This window comes from Stigmatopora nigra, chromosome 14 (genome assembly GCF_051989575.1).
Source record: "Stigmatopora nigra isolate UIUO_SnigA chromosome 14, RoL_Snig_1.1, whole genome shotgun sequence".
NCBI lineage: Eukaryota > Metazoa > Chordata > Actinopteri > Syngnathiformes > Syngnathidae > Stigmatopora > Stigmatopora nigra.
This window is the reverse complement of record NC_135521.1, coordinates 3,581,040-3,608,685: the sequence shown is the minus strand read 5'-3', so window position 1 is coordinate 3,608,685 and position 27,646 is coordinate 3,581,040. Positions and strand designations below refer to the sequence as shown.

Below are 27,646 nucleotides of genomic sequence, written 5' to 3'. Positions count from 1 at the left end.
CTGACAATCAAATCCTTTGCTAACAAGTTAAAAAAAAATTAAAAAAAATACCTGACTACAATTAACATTTGTAGTGTAAATATATTATTCAAGTGTCCTGAGATGATATATATACTGTTAATAAAGTTTCCCAAAACTAGATATAAGGTTGCAGTTGTCTTTATTCTTTCACATGCATTTTATCACTTCCAAAGCTTTAATACATTTGATGCTTCAATTTTAACTTCAAACGCTATTATTTAAAACCACTCAAAACAAAACAAAAACCTGTATAATGTTAAGCAGGCATGGAAAACAAAGTAAAACTACACTTTATATAAGATGCCTTTTGCTCATTAGTATGTGGTTTATTTGCTGGTTTTTAGTCATTACTGCTGAACATAATATATGTATTTTTTTCTTTTGCAGAGGGTTGTAATGGCACTTTAAAAGGCCTCTTAGACCTTGGCGCAGGTGGAGCAGCAAATATGGTCGCCAGTGAGGATGAAGCGCTTGTTGGCCAGGGACAGGGAACACTTTCTGCAGTTGAAGCAATACTCGTGCCAGGAGAAGGCCTCATAGTTGACCACGTTGGTGCCATGGCCGAATCCTGTGAAAGTTAGGAGAAAGAGGATAAAATTGCAAGGTGGCCAGGTGGTAAAAGAAATTTGAACTAGAAAATATATATTTTTATAAACATAATTAACAACAGGTGGATGAGTGATTAGCGTGTTGGCCTCATAGTGGGGGACCTGGGTTCAAATCCAGGTTCAGACCTTTCTGTAAGGAGTTTTAATATTCTGCCCGGGCCTGTGTGAGTTTTCTCCAGGTACTCCAGTTTCCTCCTACATTCCAAAGACCTGCATGGTAGGCTGATTGGACACTGTAAATTTCCCCTAGGTATGGGTGTTAGTATGCATGGATGCCCATCTCCTTGTGCCGTGTGATTGGATGGCCATAAATTCAGAGTGTCCCCTGCCTGTGGCCCGAAGTCAGCTGGGATAGGCTCCAGTGACCCCAGTGAGGATAAAGAGCTTCAGAAAATGAGACTAAAGTCCAAATAGATTGGATGCCTATGCTTTTTGGAGGCTAGGATTTGTTTGGGTCTCACCTGTGATGGGGTTCTTGCACCCGTGGCACTTTTTGGCCACGTCGGTGCGGTAGCAGTCCACGCAGTAGAAGGCATCCTCGTGGGCGGTAAAGCGAGTGCCGCTCAGGGCCTTGCGGCAGGTGCGGCACACAAAACACTCAGTGTGCCATGGCTGCTCTTGGTAGCTTATCCCTCCGGATGTAATGGGCTGCCAAAGAACATAAAGTGACGTCATTACAAATGTTATCTAACTATGAGCAATTGCCAATTTACAGTATATCACTCGTGCTGAATGAGGGACCAAAATAATAACTAATATTTTCAAATCCAATCTTGATTCTTTATTTTGTTCTTTAAAAAAATCTGAAATGAAATGTGATTTTTTAAAAAAAATGAACAAAATTACACCACAGGGTTAATATTTAAAACGGCAGAACCAAACTTACAATTATAGAAATTAAAAAAAAAAAAAATTGAAAATATACAACAGTAATCTACAATGCTGTTTTGACGCTCCAATTAATAGTAAATTAAAAGTAATTGGAATTGAGTTCCAGGTATGTGAGGCATGGACAGAAAACGTGCTTTGGTTGATGCATTCTTTTTGAAAGGAACTACACAGTCACCTCTGGCGCCAGCCCTGGTTGATGAGTTGGGATTTTTTGTACAAAATCTTGCAGTGGTGGAGGAGTTTTGTGATGGATATTTGTTAAACTAAGGAGGCTTCTTCATATTTAGATATCTTTGTTAGTTTCAAAACTGGCCATACCTGCTTGCAGTGGAAGCATTTCTTGGCAAACTTCTTTTCATGGCACTTGGTACAGTAGATGTCATCACCCTTGGTCAGGAAGCTCTGCGTGCGGATTGGCTGCTTGCACTCGAAGCAGGTGAAGCAGTCCTCATGCCACATCTTGTTCTTGTACTCCACGTTTTTGGAGCCTGCCATACAAATGGGTTTGAATTTTTCTTGGTACCCCCAAAGAAGCCTCGAGTTCATCCAGTAAAGTGCGTCTCACCTGGTAGGACCACCTTGTAGCAGCCTTGGCAGCGATTGCCATCGGCGCACGAGCTGCACTTGCCGCACATGATCTTGCCGTCGTCACGGGCACAAAAGGATTCGCTGGCCAGTGCTTTATAACACCTGGCACAGCGGAAACAGTCCTCATGCCAGTGGCGGTTCTTGTGGTGCAGCTCCTACACCCCAAAATGGAAAAAAAAATTAAGCGCCGGCAAGTTCACGATAGCATTTTGAATACTATGCTCAGTTGCTGCTATCCCTCCTCAAATGGCTTGAATGTCTCCTAGCAACTAATTTAAATTAAACAGGAATATGAAAATAGTGATAGGAGGATTATCTTTGTGAGTGGCCCTGGCTGGGTTTTTTTTTTCATTTAAAAAATGTACTTTTTAAATGTTTTTTTATTGAAAAGCACATTGCTTACAAATCACAAATTTAAAAAAATAAATGGATTAAAAGAACTGGATTAAAAGCCCTCAATATTCAGTTTTTTTATAGGTCTAGAACAATGTTTATTTTAGCTTTTTATATATATTTTTCGATTTTACAAAATTATTTTTGAACTAAAAATGGAACAAAATGAATTAAAAAAAAATACAATTATTGTTTTAAAAGGAGGAAAATCAGGAAATTTAATATACATCTATACTCTTCATTTTAATTTGATCCTAAAACAGAAATTTGACACAAGTTATAAATTAAACCTGTAAAACCTTCGTACTGACAAAAATCTCCAAAAAAAACTTCTAAAATCCAGAACCCAAACTTACAATAAGAAAATCCTCTCAAACATTTTAAAATATTTTCAAAAATGAATTTTTAAAAATTAAACACAAACTAACAATACCTAAATTCTCTACAAAATAAATCAAACACACCCTTAAAAAAACATACAAATCTCTCATTGACTAACAAATTAACCCTCCTAACCCATTCCAAAACCTTGTATACTCTGATAAACTTTCACTTAAAAAAAACAAAATCTCAGCCACAAGAAAACCTACACTCCAAATTGTCTGACACACATTTAAAAAAAGACTCTTGAGCTGTCCTTATCATACTAAATCACCTTAGAGTCGGCTCCAATAGGTCGCCTGCACTCGGCACATGTATTGGCGCAGACTTTGTCGAAGCACTTGGTGCACACGTGCTTCTCATCCTTCTTTACGTACTTCTTGCCGTGCAGGTTGTCGCGGCAGTAGAAGCAGTCAAAGCGCTCCGTCATGGTGGATGTCAGGTAACTTCTGGGACCTGTGGAAAAAAGGATGGAAAGGCTCTTTAGCATAAAAAAAGCACAACAAAAGCGTTAAACAAAGTTCACTTTTCAGACTTTTTAGGATTCCATTAAATGAAAACAGACAGAATGGAGATTAAGCTTGGGTTATCAGGAATTCCATCACAGGAATGCAGAGGGGTCGGATCTGGGAAAATTGCAAGGCTGGCTTATCAGGGGAAAAAGATGATTGATGGACTGACTTCATTTCGTTTGAAAACAATACAGCTGGAATTATGAGTGAAGGATCAAAGGTCAAAGCATTTGGTCTCACGAACCATGACAACACGCATAATATTTAGGACGCCAGATGACAGACAATCTCTCACACGTGTGTGTGTGTGTTTACGTTCATAGCGCTGTGTTCAAGTGTGTCCTTGTGCTTCTCTTGTCTGTGTGTGGGTGCCCGTTTAAGGTTTGTGCACTTTTTTTTTAGCCTTAGCGCATATTTACATCCATTAACAGTGATAGGTGTCCAGTCAACATGATCTGGAGAGGTGGCAGCAATGAAATGATCTATGGTAGTTTGCTAAAGTTACTGTGTAGCCAATGTAAATATAATAATAATAATAAATAAATAGAAAAATTTAACTCTGGTATGTGTATCAACAAGTAATTAGTAAATATTTTTTTAAAAAATCTAGATTTTAGTTTTAATTTCACAAAAATACATCTCAATTTAAACAAAAAAAGGAAAAAAATAAAACCGCAAATACTCTTTAAAAGCACTGGTGTCAAAGTGGTGGCCCGTGGGCCAAATCGGGCCCACCGCATCATTTTGTGTGGCCCGAGAAAGTAAATGCCGAGTGCCAACTTTTTTTTTTTTATGATGAAATTCAAATGAGAATAGTAGATTATTTCTTGTATTTCCTCATTTTAAATCAATAATTGCAAAAAAAAATACTAATTTGAATGTCCAAAAATGATCTATGTTTTTATTTATTATTTATAGGCCTCGGAGGCAAATCCCAAGATTTTCAAGTTTACTAACCCACTATTCTCTGATTTCTAGAGTCCTTATTGGTCAGTGACCGCCAGCGCTTTCAGTTCAATTGAATGCCTATCTCATGTGTGTGGAATTCTTGCAGTCCGCAGCTGTGTGTCAGGGATAAAGAAGATGCCATTGCCGTCATCACCAAACAAATCACATAGCGTCTTTTCTAAACTCTGACTTCTATTTGAGGACCACTAAGCTCGGTTTGACTAACGGCCCCCCGGTGGGAGTTGTCCACTTGCCTGACTTTCATCTTTGTTCCCATTTGTGACAGCTGAGCTCCATCACTACCAGATGAGCAACAACACTTGCTGGGGTGAGTCACACCAGAAGACAACAGCAACAGTATAGGCTGAAGGTATTACATGTCACCAGTGTTTTCCTGATTTATGGCAACAGATCTGGAATGTTCCACCGCAAGGGAGTTGACCTTTTGGATTTTTTTTTCTGGAACTGCCAACAGACTATCATTGGCTCCCTTTATTTGTGAGAAATGTTGAGCTCATCATCCCGAACCAAATATTTTGAAATGTCGCCCTGGCCTTTGACCATGCCACTCATCCCTCGGTCCAAGCAGACCGCATTTCTACACTTGTCAAAATGATATCATAGAATATGAAATCAAAAAATGTTCGACAATTTGACAAGTGGAGACTGACTAGGCTAAAACGTCACAATGCAGTAGACTCATAATTATTGAATTCATTCTTTAATGCTTGTCACTCTGTAGTTGGCCAAAATAAAAATGGCTAATTATGTAAATATTTACACCTTAACATGAATACAACTTAATCTTGTAACTCTGAAGACCTGACTTGGTCTCCAAGACCTCCCTTTAAAGATCCTTATTTGTATTAACTTGGGAATTTCTATAAAACAGGCACTCTATAATATTTATATTAATTGGATTTTTTTAATTAATGTACTATTAACACTGTACTATTAAATAAACTATATATATATATATATATATATATATATATATATATATATATATATATATATATATATATATATATATATATATATATATATATATATATATATATATATATATATATATATATATATATATATATATATATATATATATATATATATATATATATATATATATATATATATATATATATATATATATATATATATATATATATATATATATATATATATATATATATATATATATATATATATATATATATATATATATATATATATATATATATATATATATATATATATATATATATATATATATATATATATATATATATATATATATATAGTTTATTTATTTATTTATTAACTTATTTATTACCTATTTATTCATGTCTAAAATGTATTTTCCTGTGTATACTCACCCTCTTGCTACTGTGACAGTGAAATTTCCCGAATATGAGATGAATAGTTATCGAATCTAAAATAATTCATTTGCCACACCGCTCATCCTCACAAGGGTTGCAAGAGGTGGTGGAGCCTGTCCCAGCCAACTATGGGAACCCTAAATTGGTGGCCAGCCAATTGCAGGGGACAAAGAGATGGACAACCATTTACACTCATACCTAGGGGCAATTTACACTCTTCAACCAGCCCACTCTGTTGGTTTTGGGATGTGGTAGGAAACCACAGAAAAAAATCCATTGGGAGTACATGCAAATGCTTACAAGTTAGCAGAGATAGTGAAGCGTTCAAACAGCAAGCTGTGAATATATTTCTCTCTTTGGATCTACTATTATGGCATTTTAAAAAAAAAATACAGTTTTTACAGTAGTTTTACTTGACAACTCCAATTGATACATTACAGAGTAACGCAATAGTACTGTTGGTCACCATACCTGAGTGCTTGAAGAAAGTCATGATTCTCGTATCGGCGGTGAAATTCACAAGTCAAGACAAAAAAATGGAGGAAAACACTAGAGGTGTGTGAACCTCCATGCACTATTTAAGTTCTCGTGGCCCATTAGTACACCCCCTTTTTGCGCATCCCTCTCCAATCCAAATCCAACCTTCCTTTTTAGGTTCCGGAGAATACAGAAGCTAGATTAGGTGATGGAGATTGGATTTCACTGCTGTCCAATCACCATTTCAAAAATAGGTTAAAAAAAATTGGGTTCTGAATGATGGCGGACCTCCGAGGACAACAGATACTCCCAAAGCCCCCCGCCTGTTAAAGATTGTGTCACAACTCATCATGATGACTCACAGGGATGCTTGACTTTTTCTCTTACTATTTCAGTTTTACTACTCTTGAAATCATAACTTAATGCCTAATGTGTGTAACAGTATATTTATAATTTTTGCCAGCTAAATTATCAAAGTCCCAATAACAATTTACTTCTGACCAAAGTGATTTCAAAAATTTTCCTCACTCATTCACTCATTCACTCATTCACTCATTCACTCATTCACTCATTCACTCATTCACTCATTCACTCATTCACTCATTCACTCATTCACTCATTCACTCATTCACTCATTCACTCATTCACTCATTCACTCATTCACTCATTCACTCATTCACTCATTCACCCATTCACCCATTCACCCATTCACCCATTCACTCATTCATCTTCCGTACCATTTTTTCCAGTTGTGATGTGTACAAGCCTATCATAGCCAACCACAGGCAACAGACAGGGGAAAACCCTCAATTATTTGCCAGCCAATCGCAGGGCACAACGCAACAAACAACCCCTCATTCTTACACCGCCACCAAGTAGGAATCGAACCCAGTCTGCTTGCACTCATGTCAGGCAAAAGAACCACTGCACCACCGGGTGGAACGTCATCTTTTCGAAATTTTTATATTTTTCCTTCATTTTTCTACCTGACTCTGACGCTTGGCTTACGGATTGCTCACTTAAACAAGGTCATTATAATTTCACTTTTTAGTCACGTCATTGTTTCCGTTAACTGTGTTCTACACTAACTTGGAAAAAAAACAGGAAAACAGTACTTGAAAATTGTGTGTCTGCATCCTCTAAATTGTGTTAGTGTTGACAGGCATCCCTGCATTATAACCAAATGGTGCCAATGACTCACACAGGCAAGTGTTGTGTAGCAAAGGTCATTGTAGGTCAACAGTCTGTAAATGCACACACACATTTAAGATAAAAACCCTTGGTCTATTTTAGCCGCGCCTGCTTCTGCCAAGCTTGAGCACACAGGTTGACTTTATTTACTTTCCTGCTTGCACAGTTGAGTAAGCTATGGTGGGTAGGGGTCAAAAATATTCACAATAGGACATTTTGAAACAATTTAGTACAAATGAACTAGTTAATAGCTATAGATTTTTCAATAGAAGTGGAAAAAATTATGTTTGCAGTTGGATATTGTCATCTGACACCAGCACTGTAGTGAAATTTTTAACTTAGCCCCTGAGGTATTATTCTGAAAAACCCAGCCTTTTAGTCTGAAGCTTTTATTGTGAAGCGCAACATTTTGACCATAAAATGTTGTTATTGCGCTTTCAGTCTAATACGTGGTTTAAGTGCGGTTCAAATTTGTGTGTGTGCTTTATGTAGCACTATTTTACCCTGTCAAGCTAAAGGATGGTTGCGAGAAAAGCCTGGCGGCCCGCCAGGCTAATAAAGCACAGGGAGAAACCCACACACTACAATTTCTCTTCATTACAAGGAAGCACAATTCAGCGATGATGCTCATAAAAGTACTAAAGTCCATCAATGTGTTTGTTTTGTTAGATTTAATTGACCCGAGTGCTGTGTGACTGTGCTTCATGGTCGGTAAGTAATGATTTACATTTACTCTCAGTGTTATAGCTAAGTAATTTTCCGGTGAAACATTTATTTTTTTGTATGGAGTGAGAAAAAAACTAAATGAAAGACGCAAGCAAAGGAGAACAAATGTAAAATGTCATCTATTCAAAAGTACTTAACTCGAGTAGACTCCGTCCACCTTTGTTTAGATTGTTAGTCAATGTTTTTAATCCAAATTAAGGCTAATTAAAGTTGACACTATTGATAAAAAATAAATCAACATCCCTCCACAATGTTCTCAATATCACCAAAAATGAACTACTTCACCAAAATGTTCAAGAAACCAAAAATTCAAGTTTAATCCACTTTATCTTCATCTTCAGTTTCTTGAATAAGTGTAAGAAGATAAAAATGAAGTGGATTGAACTTGAATTTTCGTTTCTTCAACACTTTTTTGAACGAGTTCATGTTATTGAATTTCAATTTCAGTCCAATTCAGCTTCTCCAATCAGATGATCAATCCACATTCTACCAAAAATATGAACAAATTCACGAATTTATGAAGAAACAACACATTTTTTGGGGAAATATTTTATGATTTTGAGAAGGATGATGTCATTCAAGAAACTTAAAACACATGGCAGAAAACTACTACCCTACAAAAACCATTCACAGTAATAGACGTCCATTCCATAGCTGGCAACAATTATTCAATGTCAGCCTCACCCAGTCCAAATAGATTAAACATCTATAAAGGGTTACTAACATTCCTTTAAACAGTTTCCAAAGTCCATAAATAACCAAAGCAAGCCATAGGAATCCTCATAAAGCTAAAAGAGACTAACAAAAGGCCAATTGTGTCATCAGCGCATTTTTAGCATCACATAATTAGACTCACCTTCAAGAATGATAATGCGACCGTTGCCTTGTCAGTTGAGCTGGGAAATGTGGTCGCCCTTTAAAAACTGCGGGCCGGTCCAGAGGGAGGAACAAACCCAAAGGAAAAAAAAAAAAAGTAGGAGGACAGAAGCCAAACCTCCGTTAAGTGTTTGCAAACAATGACCTCAAGCAGGAATTCGTAAGCTAAAAATGAAGATGACGTAGCACTAAGTTACAAAGATATACATAGTTATGACTATTTCACCTAAAAGAATTAATTTGGCACTATCAATAATCAAAATACTCCACAACAATTTTCTTTCAAAGCTGTCCATCGCTTTTCAGTTTTTTTTTTTAATTTAGTTTGAGCTAGGATAATGTCTTTAATCCTTTGTATAATACTTAAGGTGACTTTCTAATGTGAAGACTTGTCTGGTTCAAATTAAGATTTTAGCTCACCTGCAAGTAATTGAAACCTTTCAATCAATCAATCAAAAGCCTTTATTGTCATGATGCAACAGCTGCGTATAACAAAATTAGTAGTGCTACTCCACAAAGTGCGTGTTTCAATAAAAAAAACATAAATAAGTCATGTAAAAAGTCACATTCGGGTAATGTAATTCTAAAATATTCTTTTATCATTCCAAAAACTTGCATGGTAGGATGACTGGACACTCTAATTTGCCCTATGGGTGTGAATGTGAATGGTTGTTTGTCTCCTTGTGCCCTGCGATCGGCTGGCCACAGATTCAGGTTACCCCCTGCCTCAGCTGGGATAGGCTCCAGCACCCCCCTTAACCTAATGAGGATAAAGCGGTTCAAAAAATGAGATGAGAACATGAAACTTTTCAATAGTTTACTTGCCATCGAAAACAGGAAACATGACCTTGTGTGACTCCAACAAAATGAAACCAACTCTCCACCCCTCCCTCATGCAAGTGCCAGCAGGTGTCAAAGTGGCGGCCCGGGGGCCAAATCTGGCCCGCCGCATCATTTTGTGCGGCCCAAAAAAGTAAATGATGAGTGCCGACTTTCCGTTTTAGGATCAAATCAAAATGAAGAGTATAGATGTATATTAAATTTCCTGATTTTCCTTCTTTTTAAATCAATAATTGTAATTTTTTAATCAATATTTTCTGTTTTTAGTTCAAAAATCATCTTGTAAAATCTAAAAATATATTTTAAAAAACTAATGTTTTAGATCTATAAAAAATGAATATTCTTGGCTTTTATTCCAGTTCTTTTAATCCATTTATAAAAATAATCTAAATATTATATCTAAAATGGTCCGGCCCACATGAAAATATTAATAAAAACTAACGTAGAGGGTAGACCTCTACTAGAAGTTCATTTTCTAACCTTATAGCCCCAAAATGTCAGGACAGAAAAATTTAATACCAATCAATCCCTTTCATTCATTCTTGAGTGATTTTGAACAAAAAACAACAGTCAAACAAAACCAAATCATAACTCCTGTTCAATCAGTTCTTCTTACTAGCATGTGGTATTAATATTCATATATATATTTCGTAAAATTTAGATTTTTTTGGCAGAATTCCAAAATTACAAGAAAAAAAATCCCCAAAAGATCATTATTTATGTTTTTACCAACCAGCATGTTAGCTAGACCAGACAACCCCAAAATTCAGCATCGAGATTGTATAAAACAGTCAAAGCCTGATATCCAATTTGCCATTTTTATGAAATATTACACGTTAATTTACAGTAAAAAGGTTTGTGGTTCGGTTCCTAAAAGACTGATGATGATGACATCAAAAAATTGCCTCGACATTCCAACCTTTCTACTCAGAAAAGTAAGAAAAAAAACTGTAAAGTGAGCTGATGTGTTCTCGCCTTCTTTGGTCATGAACAGAAGGACATGAAGATGACTCATTCTCAGAGAAAAGAATGTTCACATCTGTCTGTTTCATTTCAGTGTTGCCAAAAAAGCAGGAGAGTTCCAACATCAACTACACGTCCACACTTTTGATTAACAAAGATTTGGAAACATACTCATGTCATTTCATTATAACAGTCCAAACAATATTTAAAGGGAACAATTCCATTCCATATTGACTTTAATGGGATCGCGGTGCCCAAATGGTTAGCGGATCAGGCTCACAGTTCTGCGGTCAAAGGTTCAATCCCAGGTTAGTCCTTACTGTGTGGAGCTTACATGTTACATACCTATCAACCTCTGCCAATTGCTCCCCTTATTTATGATTGCAATTCCCCTTGTTAAGCAATAAAAAAACATAAAAATGCAACGTAGCACAAATTTACTCACGAGGCGGATTTAAAAGTCTAAAATTTTCTTCAAGTCGACAGCTTTCTGACGCGTTATGTTTATATAGTGAAAAGGCAGACGGGTAAAAGGGAATGCATGTTTGCATATCATGCTTAAAGCATTAAAATAGTACTATTAGGAGTTTTAGAAGCAACACATTTGAACATATTGAAGTAGACATATATTTCAACAAAATTTACAACCATATATTCTTTATCTAGTTCGAAATTGATTTTTAAATCATATTTTATCATTACAAGATTGATGCTTTTTATTATATTCATGAGATTTACAATCGGGGATGAGGTTTTCGTCTGCTACCATTGGCCGAGACGACCAGGATTGGAGTCGAAATGGGTAAAACGAGATCGGTTTTACAAAAAAAACAACTACTTAAATCCCATACAAATCTTCTTATATGGTGTGCACAATTTGAAATGATCAGAAAATGTGAAGTCAGCTGGGATATGCTCCAGCACCCCCCGCGACACTGGTGAGGATAAAGGAGTTCAGAAAATGAGATATGAGACTTGTAAATCTAATGAATATAATAAAAAGCATCAATCTTATAATGATAAAATATGATTTAAAAATCAATTTCGAACTAGATAAAGAATATATGGTTGTAAATTTTGTTGAAATACTTGTCTACTTCAATATGTTCAAATATGTTGCCTCTAAAACTACAACTCCTGATGCTAGACCATATTTAAGTAAGTATTAAAAAATATTTCCAAATATTGCACTTCATTGTTAGTCCTTTACTGTTAAGATAATACAAACAGTAATTAGCCATGGTTCTCCATCGATGTCATTTGAAAAGTAGTTTAAAAATATACAAACGATTCAATTTGAGTTGGCCTTAACAAATCTGTGATATCTCACATTAACTTAAATTGCTGTGGTGAATAAATATTATATTTCTCATTGTAAAACAAAACATTCATAACATTGACACCATAAACCAAACAGAGCTGATGTTTTTAATCCAAAGCACAGGCTTCTGTTTGTTGTTTCTCATCTTTTTTTTTTTTACATGTAAACAGCGGAAAGAATATTTACACGGATGTAAACGTATATAGCTCATCTGCACACAAAAATGCACAAAAGCAGAAACAAAAAAAAAAGCCGCATCTAGCGTTCACCATCCATTAAAAAACACTCAGCAACTTTATTCCATATATTTCATACATATTTTTTTCCTTCTCCCACAAGTGATTCATGCTTGCTTCACCATATCCATAGCAACACCATATAAACACCAAAAGTACCCGAATACTACAGACGGATGGAATATAGTAAGCAATATACAATTCATTCACCTGATATCAATTCAACAAGCATAAATTTTCATTCAGGTCATTTTGATTGCATTTCATTTTGTACTCAGTGAAAGTGACTTATTTATTGAGTGCAAAGTTGTTTTTTTTTCAAAATATAAAACAAAATTGAAGGAAATAGCATTAACTGGGGCATGAGGGATGCAAACTTTGGATTTTTTTTTTTTTACTTTGAGCTTTTTTGGCTATAAACATGAACATAAAAAAAATTAAAAAAAACATTCTATCAGGTTCAAGTTCCTGCACAGCAGAAGATAACACTTGGAAGGCCATCCTTTTCCTTCCATCTACATTGCAGCCACTACACACTCAAACAACCGCCCCAACACACACAAATAATGAGCTCATTTATTCTCAACAGACACACACACACACACACTGTTAACGAGTGTTTTTCTGGCTGCAGTCAACGACATCATGGCGGTCGCCAAGGCGACGTCCTATCAACACTTCCTGTTAAAACAATCCACACTAGACAGCTGCTTCTCACAAGGCTAAATAGAGGGAGCGGCTTGTGAATGATTACGTTTGAGTGCCATTGACGGCCATAGACGTTGGATCGATTAGGACTAAAAGGGTTAGCAGCCATTTATCTCCAAGGTTCAAATAGATTAGGTGTCTAAAAAGGATTGAAAATGATGACTTTGACAGTTATTTGGAACCAAATGCCATTTTGCTTCAAATAAAAAGGAGTGAGTTTGCTACACACAGCCAATGGTTGCTATAATGCTGAAAAAGAATGAATTGACATTATGTAGATTAGCTGTACAGAACACATGCTGTTTAATGCTACATTTTATCTTTGGCTGCCATTGACGAGTATAGACGTGCAATCTATTTTGACTAAGAGGAGCTGGTACAGATGTTGGCCTGTGCAAGCTCGCTGCAAGCCCCTCTCGGTCAAAACCGGCTTGGATGTCTGTCAGCGACAGCCAATGTCGAAAGCTGGCAAAACTGGAAGTGAAAAATGAATAGGACGAGAGGGGGCGGCGCCATGAGGTAGCGGGAAGAAAGCGGGGGAGCACAATGCCTTCACAAGTCACGGCGGGGGTCCGTGAAGGGTGGCTCCGAGTCGTCCATGGGCAGCACTAGGCGCGTTCCCCGCATCACCAGTTCGTGTTCGCCGTACGCCAAGTCGGGGTCGTCGTGCGTGCCGTCCGTGGTAACGGTTACGTCGCCGTAGTTGAGGTTGACCTCGCCGTCAGTCAAGATCAGGTCCGAGTCATCGTCCTTGATCTCACACTCGTTCTAGAGAGGATGAGAATTTCATCATTGGTACTAAGCTTTTGCGCTTTTATTATGCATGAAAAATCATATTATTATTATTATTATTAGATCGGGTGCATGAGTGGTTGGCATGTCCGCCTCACAGTTCTGAGATCGAAGGTTCAATCCTTGGTGTGTACCGATCTTCTTGTGTGGAGTTTGCATGTTCTTCCCAGCCCTGCGTGGGTATTTTTCCGGGTACTCCGGTTTCCTCCTCCCACATCCCAAAAACATCCAGGGTAGGCTGGTTGAACACTAAATTGCACATTCTCATTTTATACTTCTCTCTAAACTGGTGTAATCTACAGAAAAACAGAGGTTAAATAGTTGGTGTTTATATTCGTCTCTGTTCTAGATGATTCAAGAAGATAAAGGGATAATGATCACATTTGCAGGAGTTGTTTGTAATGGGAAACGGAGAATGTGATAACATTTTGGTGTAATGAGATTTAAAGGGAATTTCTGGCAGCTCGCCCCTCTAATTTTAGCAATGTTTTAAAGTACAAAAAGACGGTAGAAACTTTAAATATCTTCTGATTTAAAAAGAGCAATGACAGCAGATAATTATCTTTATATTCAATCCAAATTATACAATTGCCAACATCTGCTTTCACTTATCTAAAGGCTTGTGTAATTTCCTGTACCAGTCCAACTGTTTTTAGTGTATAATTTTTGATTCCAATGCACAATTCCAGCTAAAATCTAAATCCCAGAATTACATTAGACACACAAAAAATATGGTATTTAAATACGAGCTAATGAGTTCCCCAGTCGCATTTTTTTTTGATGATTGACTAGTAAAAGAATAATTTGTGGCAGCCAATGAATGCTCTTACCTCAAAGGCCTGCGGGCTGGTGAGGAATCGAGCCAGGGGACCGCAGCAGGGCGGTAGTGTGGCCGTAAGCGGGGGGCCACTGTGGGTCAGGATGGGCTTCAGGTAGCTGGGCACGCCAGTCAAAGAAAACACCCGACTATCAAAAAAATGTGACTTGACACGCCCCCTGGTGGCCAAATAACACTAAACTAATTTTCCTTCAAGGATACTTGTGGTCAAAATTGTACCAGATCCGGAAAAGCCAGGCACTTTCCTGTTTGGTACTTCGTCGCTCGGGAACTTCACTGACGCTCATCTGTAAAAATGCAGCTAATGTATATTAGTTACTTTATTTAATCATATGTATATCTTCATATATACTGTATGTGTATATGTGCAGCATTTGTGTACATATACACAGGGTGATTTATTAGTAACTCAGTATTTTTAAAAAGTGTAATATATTTTTTTGTTCTAAAATTTTCCCATTTTTTTGTCTGCATGTTCCATCGTGCTTTATTTGATGTTTATTTTCTCTTCTTTTATTTTTAGATTATTTTGTTGAAAATGTCAAAGCCCTGCAAAAACTAACTAGGCTGGGCATGTTTTTTTTAATAGGGTAGAATGCCCAGCCATGCTTGTACGGCTTTTAAATTTTAAACAAAACACCCAATCAGAAAAGGAACATAAATGTAATTCCCATATACCACAGGTGTCAAAGTGGCGGTCCGAGGGCCAAATCTGGCCCGCCACATCATTTTGTGTGGCTCGGGAAAGTAAATCATAAGTGCCGACTTTCAGTTTTAGGATCAAAAATAAAATGAAGAGTATAGATGTATATTAAATTTCCTGATTTTCCCCCTTTTAAATCAATAATTATCATTTTTAACCACTTTTTTCTGTATTTTTAGTTCAAAAATTATTTAGTAAAATCTAAAAAATATATTAAAAAAAGATAAAATAAACATTGTTTTAGATCTATAAAAAATGAATATTCAAAAATATTAAAACATGAATACATGTCAGATATTTTAAAACTTGGAGTTACTTTTCAAACATCCTGGTATGTATGTATGTATCTATACATGCATACACACATTAACCTTTCCGAATGATTCATAATAACAGGGAAACACTCACAGAGTTGTCTTGGTCTGAATCCACTCCCACTCTGTTTATGAGAAACAACAGAAAGAAAATAGTAAATAACTTTTTGTTGTAAATCCAAAGGTTTGCCAAATCGGTACTACCGTATTCGCTGGCACGACAACATCTGTGTTGTGCCACCACCACAGAACCACACAGTAAAGAAGACCACAAACAGTGTGGTGGAGAACATCATCTGCCTAGCGTAGGTGGCCGTGTCTCGGATGGACAGCGCAAATGTCATGGCGCCCCGAAGTCCTGATGGAAAGAAAAAAAAAGAGAATACAAGGACTAGAGTCCAATCGGCTTAGGGCACCACTTGTGTGACTAACCCGCAAACATCATCATGTGCTGGAAGTTGGATCGAATCTTGTTGTGTCGGCCCAAATTGAGGAGAAAAGAAAGCGGGTAGATGTTGGCGGCTCGACCAAGGAACACTGCCAGCTAGGTGGTATGATTGTAAAGGAGGTCAGTGAATGGAATAGAGGGAATCCATTGGGCTATCTGCTATTCTATATGCAACAGATTTTTTTTTTGCAGTTTTAGGATGGGGTGGCAGGGAAAGTCTAGCAGCCCACCAGGCTAATAATGCACAGCAGAAAACCTTAATACACGTTTCCGAGCAAAAGTAAGAAAAATTTGCCACATTATATAGAAAAAAAGGTCCTGATCTGATCCTTACTATTGTTATTGCCTGATGCAGCTATTTAAGAAGGTATAATAGCAAGGCTCACTTAAACACAAACAATATGGTTTGTCAATTACCAGTTATGTTATTCTTTCATATAACTATAACAACTCAAAAGTCAGAGCAAAGTAAAAAGAAAAATGCATTGGTAGATTTCAAATTCACAAGGAAATCAAATATGTATACAATTCATAAATCAATATTCAAACAAAAACAAAATTAGCCATAAGCGCGACATTTTGGCATTTTTTGTTTCATGTAAAACAATAAAATGCCTCCAAAATTACAACACCACAGCAACTTTCTTCACAAAAGGATACAAAAGCTCCAACGATGAACATGGGGTTAAATATGTGATTCTGGAAAGTAAACAGGGTCAAACCCATGTAGGAGAAGATGAAGTTTTCTGCCAGGAAGTTCAACAACTCAAAGAGCTGAAACAAAAAAAAGGCTCCATTTACTACTACCCCCTTGAAACCTGTATCCTTCGGATTAGCTGATTTATTGCCATTGTAGAACGACCTGTTTGGTGCGGTCCTGTGACTCGGGAGACAGGTTGTTGAATGTGTAATGTGCTTGAGTAATTCCACAAAACAGCACTGCCACCACACCTGCAGCATAGAGACGGTGGAATTTGTGCTTTATGTAAATACCATTAGAATGTGCACAAGTGTCTTACCGGTGAACCCACAGGCCTCAGCTAACAGAAAGGTACTCCACGACATGAGGAAGAATAAGGCCGTTTCCAGCAACTGGAAATCTCGCAGTTTGGTGAACTTAGTTACGTGCGGGAAAGTAGTTAAGGAGGTCAAGTGGGTAAAAGGGGTCGTCAAACTCATCTTTGCATCCTACAATCAACTAATAGAAAACAAATCGATTATTAAATAGATTAGAACTATTGTGATTTCTTAGCAAGTGTTCTCCACACAGTGAGGACTGACCTGGGATTGAACCCTCAACCCCAGAACTGGGAGGCCAACACGCTAACCACTTGGTGGCGGGCTGCTTGATTTAATTGTTTAATGAAATAACATGAAAAGGGAACAGTAGATATTTTTTAAAAACATTTTTATGTTATTAATAAAAATTAATATATTTTTTATTTTTTTGTATTAATTTTTCAATGTTTTATTTTCAATTTAAAAACATAAAAAAACAGTATTTTCCTACTATTGATCTATCAGTCTTTATTTTTTTACATTATAAAATAGCCAATTAGGTAAAAACTGTAATCCCCTAACCCTAATCTATGAATTAAAATTTTAAAAAAATCTACTTAAATTTATTGTTGACGAAAAAAAGGTTTCCTTTTTAATATGTTAAAAACTCTAAAACAAAAGAAAAAATATTTTATGTTAATAGTAAACATTAATTTGGGAAATATTCCCATACCCTTCATACTCAACAGATATGCTTAATTAAATATTATTTTAGTAGAAAACACAATGTCGATGCACAAAAATTTCCCTTTTCTTGCTACACTAAATGCTGTGCTGGGCAAGTTTTGGTCCCCGGGCTTGAAATTTGACATCAGAGCTGGTACTATGGAAAAAAATTCTCAGAAAAACTTTTTTAACAAAGGATATGAGCGCCGTGACAACGCCGGTTGCGACGCCAAGTGCGAAGGAGCCGCTGAAGACCCCGAGGAACATGCCGAGGGACTTGAACATGGCCACCACCTCGAATGTGTGGCTGTTGTCACCCTCCGGCTGGTAGGCCACAATAGTCCTGCCGACAACATCCAAAAAGCTCCAGTTTGTAGTGACAAATTAGAGGTAGGCGATATGGCAAAAGGAGCATATCCCGATTTGAAACAATAAAATTGCGATTTTATCGTGATTCTTTACAAAAATAAATTCAGACTAATTTGCACATGACCAATCTCATAAAATTATTTTTTAACCTTATGGGATCATCAATGCGTTTAAGTCTTTAAGGATCTAACATTGTCATATCGCCCACCACTACTACAAATCAGAACCACATTCGACATTGACGTTTAATCTTTTCGGATCCACCATAACTTTCTACACTAATGTATTTTGCTCTTAATGTGATTAACTTTCCAGGTATTTTTTTTGGTTGAGCATGCAAAAAGGGGTCTTGGGAGTCTGTTTTATTCCTTTCTCCTCGCTACGCGCACAAAACAAATCCTCAGTTATACACACTTACGAGGAGAGAATGACAGCCACGGCATCATTCAGTACGCTCTCGCCAAACAGCAGCGCATACAAGTCTACGTCCACTTGTAGCTCATTGAAGATGGCCAGCACTGTCACTATGGCAACAGAAAATCAAAATTTCAAAATGTCAGCCTAAAATATTCTCAGACTTTTTACTATTTGGTCTTGTTGTGTTGGTAATACAAGGAGCCCACAGGTTTGAATGCTGTCGACCTAAGACGTTTTAGCTTTTAAGTGCTTGTCTTTGTTTAAGTATTTTTGCCTTTTTCACCCTCCTTGTGTTCAGATGATGGTCCCAAAAAAGAAAGTTGTGTCCTCAAGGTGCAGGTAAAATAGTAAGCAATTACTCATGGAAACAAAGCTTAACATGGTGAAAAGAAGAGAGAAAATACAGAGTTATTGACGTTAATTGGTTCATACGCAAGTTAAACGCAGTTTTTTTTGTGTTTGTGACCACACACACCTTACATTGAACTTCCCTTTACCATTTATACTTCATGTTTGTGTTCAGTGCTGTGTTTTCTGGGCTAATCTCTACGAATGTCTATTGGAAGGGAGCGGTCAGTTGAAGAGTTGGCCGTTTAGGCTTCATTTTCAATACTTTATTCTGTGATTTTGGTTGCATATAACCTTTAAAAATGCCTAATTTCCATCCAAATCTCAGCATAATATTAAGTACAGCATCTTATCTTATTTTAATAAAATATATATATCTGTATTGACGTGAATTTTGACTTTAATAACAAAATACAAATTACGACACCAGCGTAGGAACATATTTCGGTCATAACTCCTGGAGTCCCTGTGTGTTTTATTATATTCTCACCAGGGTCAGTTGCGGAAACAATTGCTCCAAAGAACAAACAGTCAGTGAAGAAGAAGTCTCCACCCAGTTGTCCCATCTGCTTCATCAGCAGTACGCAGCCGTACATCAACAACCTAGTAAAACCACAAAAACAAAACAAAAACAACCCACCCAGAGATGAACATAACCAATTATCACATACATACACATATAAGAATCTTTCTTACCCAATGACAAAACAAGAAACCACCGTCCCCAAAAATGCGTAGGCCAGTATGGAACCCATATTCCGGAAAAAGTGTCTCTATGAACAAAACAATCAACATTAATGCGACTCTGCTTCATACGTATGATGTCATCAAAACAAGACAAGATAAAGGATGGGCATACCCGCTTTAGGCTGTATCCCGCGTGGAAGATGATGGGCGGCAGGAGAATATTAAAGAAGACTTCAGGGTCGAATGTCACCTGAGTTACACAATGTTCAAGTGTCAGTGCCATTGAAGGCGAAATACGTCCAATCCATTTGGACTGGGACTCTTGCAGTCAAAATGGATTGGACATCTATCAAAACTTTTTTGCACACCTTCCTCAGCATCTCATTGTCTTGTACATCGCCCACTTCGCTGGTGCTTATCTCGCCTTTCAGTGTGTATTCGTAGAACTTGCCCCGAGATTGGACCAACAGCGTGGCAGGGGTGTCGTTGACGGGACAGCTCAAAGTGACGTTGCTGACGTCCCGTGGGACGTGGATGCCGTAGCGCAGGACTACACCCACAAGTAAACCTGCCAAAGAGAAATGAATGTGTATTGATGAGGCCTGGAAATTATTATGATGACAGTCAAGTAGCTCGGGGCCGTAAGCCTGTTTGTATGTTCATTTTGTAAGATAACTCAAGAATAAATAATGGGATTATAGTCTAACATGGATAGTTTTGATATTATGGTTATGAAAGAGATAAGGGGATTAATTGAATTGAATGATTTTATTGTCATTATGAGATAGAATTAGAGCGATGAAATAAGAGCCCACTAGAGGGTAGCAATGTTCCAAATTGAGAATCAATGCATCCGCGGCAATATTTTCAAAATAAAATAATGGATAAGGAAATGCATTTATTTTGGGAGGGATTTCGTAACTTGGATCTGTTTTGTATCTGAAGTCACTCATTTGCATAGAAAAATCGTAACCTGAACATTTCATACCGTGAGGCATTCGTAAGTAGAGGTATGACTGCATCCTAAAACTGAACATGAGCCAAATTACTTGGCCTAACCGGAAGCAAACGACGCCAACTAGGAAAACGTCATGGCACCTGTTTAGCGGCTAGGAAGTGAATTCATTCAATTCTCCATAAAATGATGTCAGCTCACCATAGATCATCGCCAGTCCAGTTTCGTGCAGGAAGCGGAACCGGCGGTGCTTGAAGAGCCAAATGGTCAAAATGGTGAGGGTGAGGAGCAGGATGAAAATCAGCAAGTCGGCGCTGTCCTGCCGGTGGCTCTCCTCAGCCTTCTTCTCCGTGACAATGTTCTCCATGGCACTTTCCTCCTCTTCCTCCAGCTCTGAAGATGCTCGACACACGTAGCCGCTGATCGACAAAGTCAACACCAGAAGCGGCAGTAGGCGCCGCCACCGCGTCCTGCTCGCACCGCGGCCTCGACTGGCAGTACATTTAAACGCCATGGCCTGATGTTCGGCAGCTAAACGCTGCGGTGTCGACGTTACTGAGCCACAAAACTTATCCGATTGATACCTTACACGCCCTGGAAAAGGAGCTGAAAAATGACAGCGACAGAGTAGTCGCTCCTTACCCGGAAGTAAACAGTCTTTTTTTTCTAGTACGCGTTGGAGGGGGTTTCAACTTAAAATCATCAAGTGAAAAGGGTGCAAAATTTAAATAGCACGAAATAGTCCACGTAATAATTTCCTGGATTAAAAAAGGAATATTTATCTATAAATATACGCACATTAAGAATGCTATAATGATATGCAACACAACGACAAACAAATGTTTTTTTTTTTTTTTTTAAATGTTTTTAGTATTGAAGTGTTTTGCCGTCCCGAGTTGGAAATTTCCGAACAGGATATGAATGCAGCATGAGTTTACCGTTTAGCCATGTTATGTTTCACTCCTAAACCTGCATTAATGTTAAAACACTCTTGTCGCTATTTTATATAGTTTGTCTGTCTAGCTGGCCAACTTCTCATTCAAATTACAAAAACGAACAAAAACATGACATCGAAACAGAAAGGTACGTCTGCTGTGCATTCCTTTTGGTTTGGTTGCTATGCTAACGCTAGCCATCTCGTTTCATTCTACTATATTGTCAACATGATACACCAATACACATAGCAAGGACTTAAGGTATTATGGTTCATAGTATCGTGTTTTAGTGGTATTATGATATTTAAATTGCAGTGGACCGGTAGTGACAATTGAATAGGACAATAATACTTTACGATCACTGTACAATTAATTTATTGTCTTTATTTGACGTATACAGACTTCTAATACAATTAAACTTTGAGGGCAGGCAGTGATCATCGACTGCCTGCTATCCCCAGTTACTTTGGATTGGACGTCTTACGCCGTCAACAAGAACTACTATAAATGTAACTGGATAATTGTTTATCTTTGGGGACATGATGTGTTTTTGTTGTTGTCTTAAAGCAGGAAAAGTTGGCTCAAAAAGTAAGGAGGATGCTCCCTATGAGTTGGAGAATCAGTTCGTCCTGCGGCTGCCGACGGTGCGATTCTTGAGGGCTTTTTCTTTTCTGACCAATTTAAAAAATATGTATATTAATATGTATTTTTTTGTAGGAATATGCATCTACTGTGAGGAGGATTGCCCAGTCTAGCAGTATGAATATAAAGGACAGACTCACCATTGAGTTGCATCGTGAGTTATCTGGCTTAATATATCAGGAGCACTTTTGTCATAGTGAATTAAATGTAATAATATTTTTTTTCCTGTGAATTGTCAGCTGATGGCCGCCATGGCATCGTGAGAGTAGACAAGGTGCCTCTGGCCTGCAAGTTGGTGGATCTTCCCTGCATTATTGAGTCCCTTAAAACGGTGGACAAGAAGACATTCTATAAGACCGCTGATGTTTGCCAGGTAGGGAGAAAGAAAGAATAGATCAGAGAAAACTGTAAAAAATAGAAACACATGTTTATCTGGGAATGTGTGTATGTTTGTGTATGCGTGTATTTGTGTGTGCGTGTATGCATTGATGTTTATAACAGCAGCGGTCCATGAATTTCCTAACGATGCCTTCAGCTTTCTGAATCAATCCATCCCTCAAAAACTGTTTTATGGCTATAAAACCTCTACTGCAGCTACAGCTGAGACACATTAAAAAAGCTTCAATAATAACCTCATACAATTGAAATTTTATATAAGAATATAACCATATTTTACTCAACAAAAATCCTTTTTTCCTGTACACAAAATCTATCGTCTTTGCAATATAATGTTCCATCTTTCTTATTGAAATACTGTATGTTTTGTATTCATTGTTTGTGCTTAGATGCTGGTATGTACACTAGATGGAGACCTTTATCCTCCTTTGGAGGAGCCCACTGGTACCGATCCCAAGACCAAGAAGAAAGACAAAGACAAGGACAAGAAGTTCATTTGGAACCACGGCAGTAAGAAGACAAATGTGGACTTTTAAAAAATTCTGTACTTAAAATCTACTGACACTATTGACTTTATTTTGTGCTTTTTTCAAAGTCACCTGTCCCCTCAAGAACACGCGCAAGAGGCGATTTCGCAAGACTGCAAAAAAGAAGGTCTCATTTTTTAAATTTTTTTATCTCAGCCTTTTTTCACATCCATATCCCTCCTTGGCTTTTACTCAACCAAGCGTTTACATTTCTTATCCCATTACCTCCAGTGAACTTCACATTTACATATAAATAAAGTCCCTCCATCTTTGTTGGTCCCGAAGGCAAAGGAACAAAAAAAAAAAACATTTTGCACACGGTCCTTTTCATAGTGAAGGAGCGTATACTGGAGCGCTACATTTCAACTTGGTCTTTTGAATCAATCTTTCCGAATGTGCAGAGTTGAGTCGCATCTATTTGACTGCCTTGCGTTTTCTAATCGCTAATGTTCTGGCTGGCACAGGCCCAACTGCCGTAACCCTCCATCTCTTTTTCTCCCTCCCTCACAGTACATCGAATCTCCTGATGTGGAAAAAGAGGTGAAGCGATTGCTGAGCACAGATGCCGACGCTGTCAGTGTGCGTATCCTTTTGTAAAACGCTCATCCTTCATGACATTCGCCAAGAACAATATCTGACATGTACATTTAAACTAAAAGATTATGTCTCAATGGGTGGATTGAAAAACATGAACTGCCAGATTGGACAATATTGGTCTCCACTGATTTTGAGCTTATAGTTAGATAAAAAAACAATTTGGCATGAATGAAATATTCACTCATTGGCTCCTATTGACAGCAATACACATCTGATCCATGTTGACTAGGAGGATTGGCAGCGATTACTGACGGCTTTCCCGGTCAACATGGATTGGATGTTTATTGCTGTTAATTGGTGTTTTTATTTATTATTATATTTTTCTTGTTTTACAAATTACGACATGAATGTCAAACTCATTTTTTTCATATTGTAGTTATGGTTTTGAGCCTGATTATGATTGCCAACCCTATCTCCCAAAAGGATATGACATTTTTTTTTTCTTTTTGTTTTTAAAACTTGATTCAAAATTATTGCTTGGTGATATTTTTTAAATAAAGTGGCTAAATAGCTGCCATACAAAAAAGTCCAAAAATAATTATATGTGAGAAATAATGCTTTTTAATTATGTTAGGACACCAACAATACAGTCAGTGTGACATGCACTGTGTTATAATATTGGTATCCACTCATACTAGTTTCTCAACATTTTGAAAGACAAGCACCTGCAGGAATTTTGCAAGAGACGTGAAGTCAATTCACATGATTTGCTTTTGCCGGCCACATCAACACATGTAGGTGCCATCAGTTTGACACTCCGGAAAGTACCACAACATCAAAACTGAATCTTACACACATACTATGGATGAAAGTCAATAAGTTTAAATGTGTGTGTTGACCTTAACTCGTAACTCAGGGTGGGAAGTCATAGCAGAAGATGATATGAAAGATGGAGACCAGCACGGCTCTCTGGCCAACTTGGACTCATCACCCGGCACATCAGGACACAAGCTGGGTCACGGGTCTTCAAGTGAGTGACACATTCATAAACAACAATAAGCTAAAATGGTAGGATTTATACTCTGAGGGCAGTTTTATGCTCTGTCACTCCCAAACTATAATTTGTCAAGAAGACTTTAGACCAGTTATTTTGCTTGTTTACAAAAGTTTTTGGCAAAGAGCAGATGGCTGAAGCCCTTTAATGTGACATAAACGTTAAGCTTAACAACAGCTGACTTGAGCAACCCCTCTGAACCCAATGGCAGTTAACGCTCGATAACTTTTTACTTTGGGTAGCTCAACGTGACGAACTGCGGGAGATGTTCAACGACATCAGCAGCTCTAGCGAGGATGAGGAGGATGACGTAGACCGACACGAGGATGAAGACCTGAATATAATGGACATGGAGGACGATCTGGGACAAGACAAAATGGACGAATCTGACCCAGCGCAACGCGAGGCTGACACAAATAACCAAATAGGTGAGTGAAGATTTGGGCATTAACAAACCACAGTTGGTTTTAAAGTGAATAGTTTATACAATTATTGTGTAAAAATACCACTTTCAACATTGAAACTAAGCAAAAAGATCAGCACCCTTCCTACTATTATGGCAATATTTATTTTAAAAATAAATTAGCACAGTGCTTACGTTATCGTCTGCCGTCAGTAGCTCTGAATATGGAAATCAGAGTTATCTCAAAATTTCCAATTATGACCAATGATGTGAACAGGTTCATTTTAAAATTTATTTCAAAATAATTCCAGTAGCAAAAATGTATATTTTGAAATCCTTTTAATTCACTTTTTCTTCTTATTTTCTCATTTTTTTGTGGTCCTGACACTCTATGTTAAGGTCTGTAGGGAAAAAAAGATTTTCAAATGGCTGCAAAGGAGGCCATAATCATAAGTTGCGGTGGGGTAGCGAGGCTTTACCATGGTGTCGTTTAACGGCCATTCTGTGTGCTGCCCCGAGCAGGCTGTAATAGTTGTCCTTTAATTCGCTCCCTTCGTCCTTTATAAATGGATGTCTTGTAGCCACTTACTGCGATATGTGGCTTTCTGGCTAGTGGCGTAGACCTCCCTCAACTGGAAACCATGTGAAAATCTAAGTACCAGAAAGCACTACTAAAGGTAGAATGGACATTAGCAGCACAATTTTAATCAAACTATAGAATTATCTTGGCTTCTTAAAGTGTCATTCGATATCATTACATCAGATTAAATCATATCTTTCTGCTGTTTGGTCCTCGCAGTGATGGAGTACCAGGTGCAGATCAATGGCGTCAAGGCCAAACTTCAGGAAACACGAGCCCGGAAAAAACAACAGGAAGAGCTCATCATGAAAGTGGAATACCAGGCATTAAAAGTGTGTAACACACACTTGCACACGTACACACACACACACACGTGGTACTCGGACGATTCGCTGAAAGACGTTTGGCCAACAGATGTTTGGCCGACGGACTGTTGTCCCTTCGGCGAAACATCCGTTCGGCGAAACGTCCGTTTGGCGAACTGTCCATCGGCCAAACGTCGTTCGCCGAATTGTTCGGTCAAGCGCAAACGTGCACACACACACAGACTCACACAAAGAGAAGCTAATTTATATTCGCATGGAAAGATGTTAAGTCACTTTTTTGTTCACAGAAAATCAAATACCAGAATACTAGATTTGCAGACTGTGAGTCAATTCAGGGTTCGCTACTGTGGCCGCATTTGTTTGTGCCAGTGCAAATGTTCGGTTATGGTAGTGGTGGTTATGGTACGATAATGGAAGGTTACCATGACGCTTCCATGTAGGAAATGTTTACCTTTCAGCAAGGCAGCTAATGAACCTATAAAAATCTACAAATAAACTGCTTCGCTAGTCGCAGGGTTCAAAGGGAACTGTTGCAAATGTGAACAGATTGTGCTAGAGCTAGAGCGCAGGGACCATTGAGCTGGGGGGACAACGAGCAGACACGGCTGCCATTTAGCGCTCCCTCTGCCCTCCGTTTTGGGGCCGCCGTCTGTGATCGTTAGCATCACGGTCACGGCGCAAAAAAGGTCAGCCATCTCTGACTGGCAATTTCGGGTGGCCTTTCTGTCAGAGTGGAGATAGTGAGACACACACACACACACACACACACACATACATACTCTCATGCACAATTTTCTGAGGTGTGAGTTGGCGATTTCAAACAACTGACACTTCTCTCTTCTCTAGAACCGGTTCCAAGCGTGTTTGGATGAGATCATTCAGCAAGAGGAACGTGAGATGGAGCAGGTAATAGGACTAACATCTAACAATGGGCACTAACATCTACAGAGACTTTTTAGGCATTAATTCAGTTTACAAACTCCATATTCAAACATGTTAATCCACTAATGCTCTACTCTGTTCCTCTCCCAACAGCTGGCTTCGCTACAGGACCAGCTGGACTCATTAATCGAAAAGTGAGCACCAGGGGGCACCCTTATGACACCCTCAGCACCCAATATAAAATGGAGGAGGAGGAAGATGAGGAACAGGACGTGAGCCTAGACACAGACTTGCTATGTCATTCCCTTTTTTAGTTGGATATTTTTACTCAGAGCATGCCAATTTGAATTCCGGTTCACATCCGGCTGTTTGTAGCCTTGTCATTAAAGTGTTTTGTTTCAACAGATACATGATGTGTTGTGTTTTTCGGAGGTAGCTGTCAACGATGCCTTCCGGTTATGCACACTAACAGACAGGATCTTGATTAAGCCTTTTCTGCAGTCTAAAAATACCGGTGGACCCTTGTTTTTACCACATAAGGTTGATTAACCTTAATCAGGGTGAGTTGACTTTGAAAATGTATTCATCAAATGAGTTCTGATGAGCTCCCTTGATACCCAGTTGGTAAGCGATTTACTTTTATACACCTACAACATGATACACCTGAGGCGAAACTTAAATATTTTCCTCACATGCTGTTTTTTCCAAA

The 27,646-nt window shown here is 38.0% G+C and overlaps 3 protein-coding genes and 1 long non-coding RNA gene across 7 annotated transcripts; 2 read left to right on the top strand and 2 right to left on the bottom strand.

The window, feature by feature from the left end:
* Window positions 1-145: 145 nt before the first annotated feature.
* fhl1a (four and a half LIM domains 1a) lies at window positions 146-9,346 on the bottom strand. Of its 2 annotated transcripts, none has more exons than XM_077732459.1 (6): window positions 8,972-9,346; window positions 3,157-3,338; window positions 2,086-2,263; window positions 1,839-2,008; window positions 1,091-1,277; window positions 146-589 (listed from the first exon to the last, which is right to left on the bottom strand). In XM_077732459.1, exons 2-6 carry the CDS (start codon window positions 3,310-3,312, stop codon window positions 438-440), a joined length of 843 nt encoding a protein of 280 aa, XP_077588585.1. In that variant the 5' UTR covers window positions 3,313-3,338; window positions 8,972-9,346; the 3' UTR covers window positions 146-437. The 2 variants fall into 2 exon arrangements, with proteins under 2 accessions (XP_077588585.1, XP_077588584.1); XM_077732458.1 differs by lacking the exon at window positions 8,972-9,346 and adding an exon at window positions 6,193-6,330.
* Window positions 202-5,239, top strand: LOC144207165 (uncharacterized). Its single transcript, XR_013328594.1, has 3 exons — window positions 202-633; window positions 4,449-4,557; window positions 4,629-5,239. It is a non-coding gene; the product is annotated as an uncharacterized LOC144207165 (long non-coding RNA).
* A 2,862-nt stretch (window positions 9,347-12,208) lies between the features above and the next one.
* On the bottom strand, window positions 12,209-21,331 carry slc9a6a (solute carrier family 9 member A6a). Its single transcript, XM_077732357.1, has 16 exons — window positions 20,857-21,331; window positions 20,069-20,268; window positions 19,873-19,950; window positions 19,710-19,786; window positions 19,504-19,616; window positions 18,667-18,772; window positions 18,076-18,222; window positions 17,174-17,274; window positions 17,017-17,105; window positions 16,815-16,928; window positions 16,139-16,250; window positions 15,911-16,064; window positions 15,801-15,831; window positions 14,891-14,976; window positions 14,682-14,787; window positions 12,209-13,827 (listed from the first exon to the last, which is right to left on the bottom strand). Exons 1-16 carry the CDS (start codon window positions 21,167-21,169, stop codon window positions 13,612-13,614), a joined length of 2,043 nt encoding a protein of 680 aa, XP_077588483.1. The 5' UTR covers window positions 21,170-21,331; the 3' UTR covers window positions 12,209-13,611.
* Window positions 20,770-27,336, top strand: taf7 (TAF7 RNA polymerase II, TATA box binding protein (TBP)-associated factor). 3 transcript variants are annotated; one of them, XM_077732361.1, is made up of 12 exons: window positions 20,770-21,303; window positions 22,158-22,234; window positions 22,308-22,386; window positions 22,472-22,605; window positions 23,018-23,138; window positions 23,224-23,282; window positions 23,666-23,738; window positions 24,609-24,722; window positions 24,989-25,174; window positions 25,949-26,061; window positions 26,902-26,961; window positions 27,091-27,336. In XM_077732361.1, exons 3-12 carry the CDS (start codon window positions 22,350-22,352, stop codon window positions 27,133-27,135), a joined length of 942 nt encoding a protein of 313 aa, XP_077588487.1. In that variant the 5' UTR covers window positions 20,770-21,303; window positions 22,158-22,234; window positions 22,308-22,349; the 3' UTR covers window positions 27,136-27,336. The 3 variants fall into 3 exon arrangements, with proteins under 3 accessions (XP_077588487.1, XP_077588486.1, XP_077588485.1); XM_077732360.1 differs by lacking the exon at window positions 20,770-21,303 and adding an exon at window positions 21,359-21,738 and having other exon boundaries at window positions 22,161-22,234; XM_077732359.1 differs by lacking the exon at window positions 20,770-21,303 and adding an exon at window positions 21,361-21,738.
* Window positions 27,337-27,646: the final 310 nt, after the last annotated feature.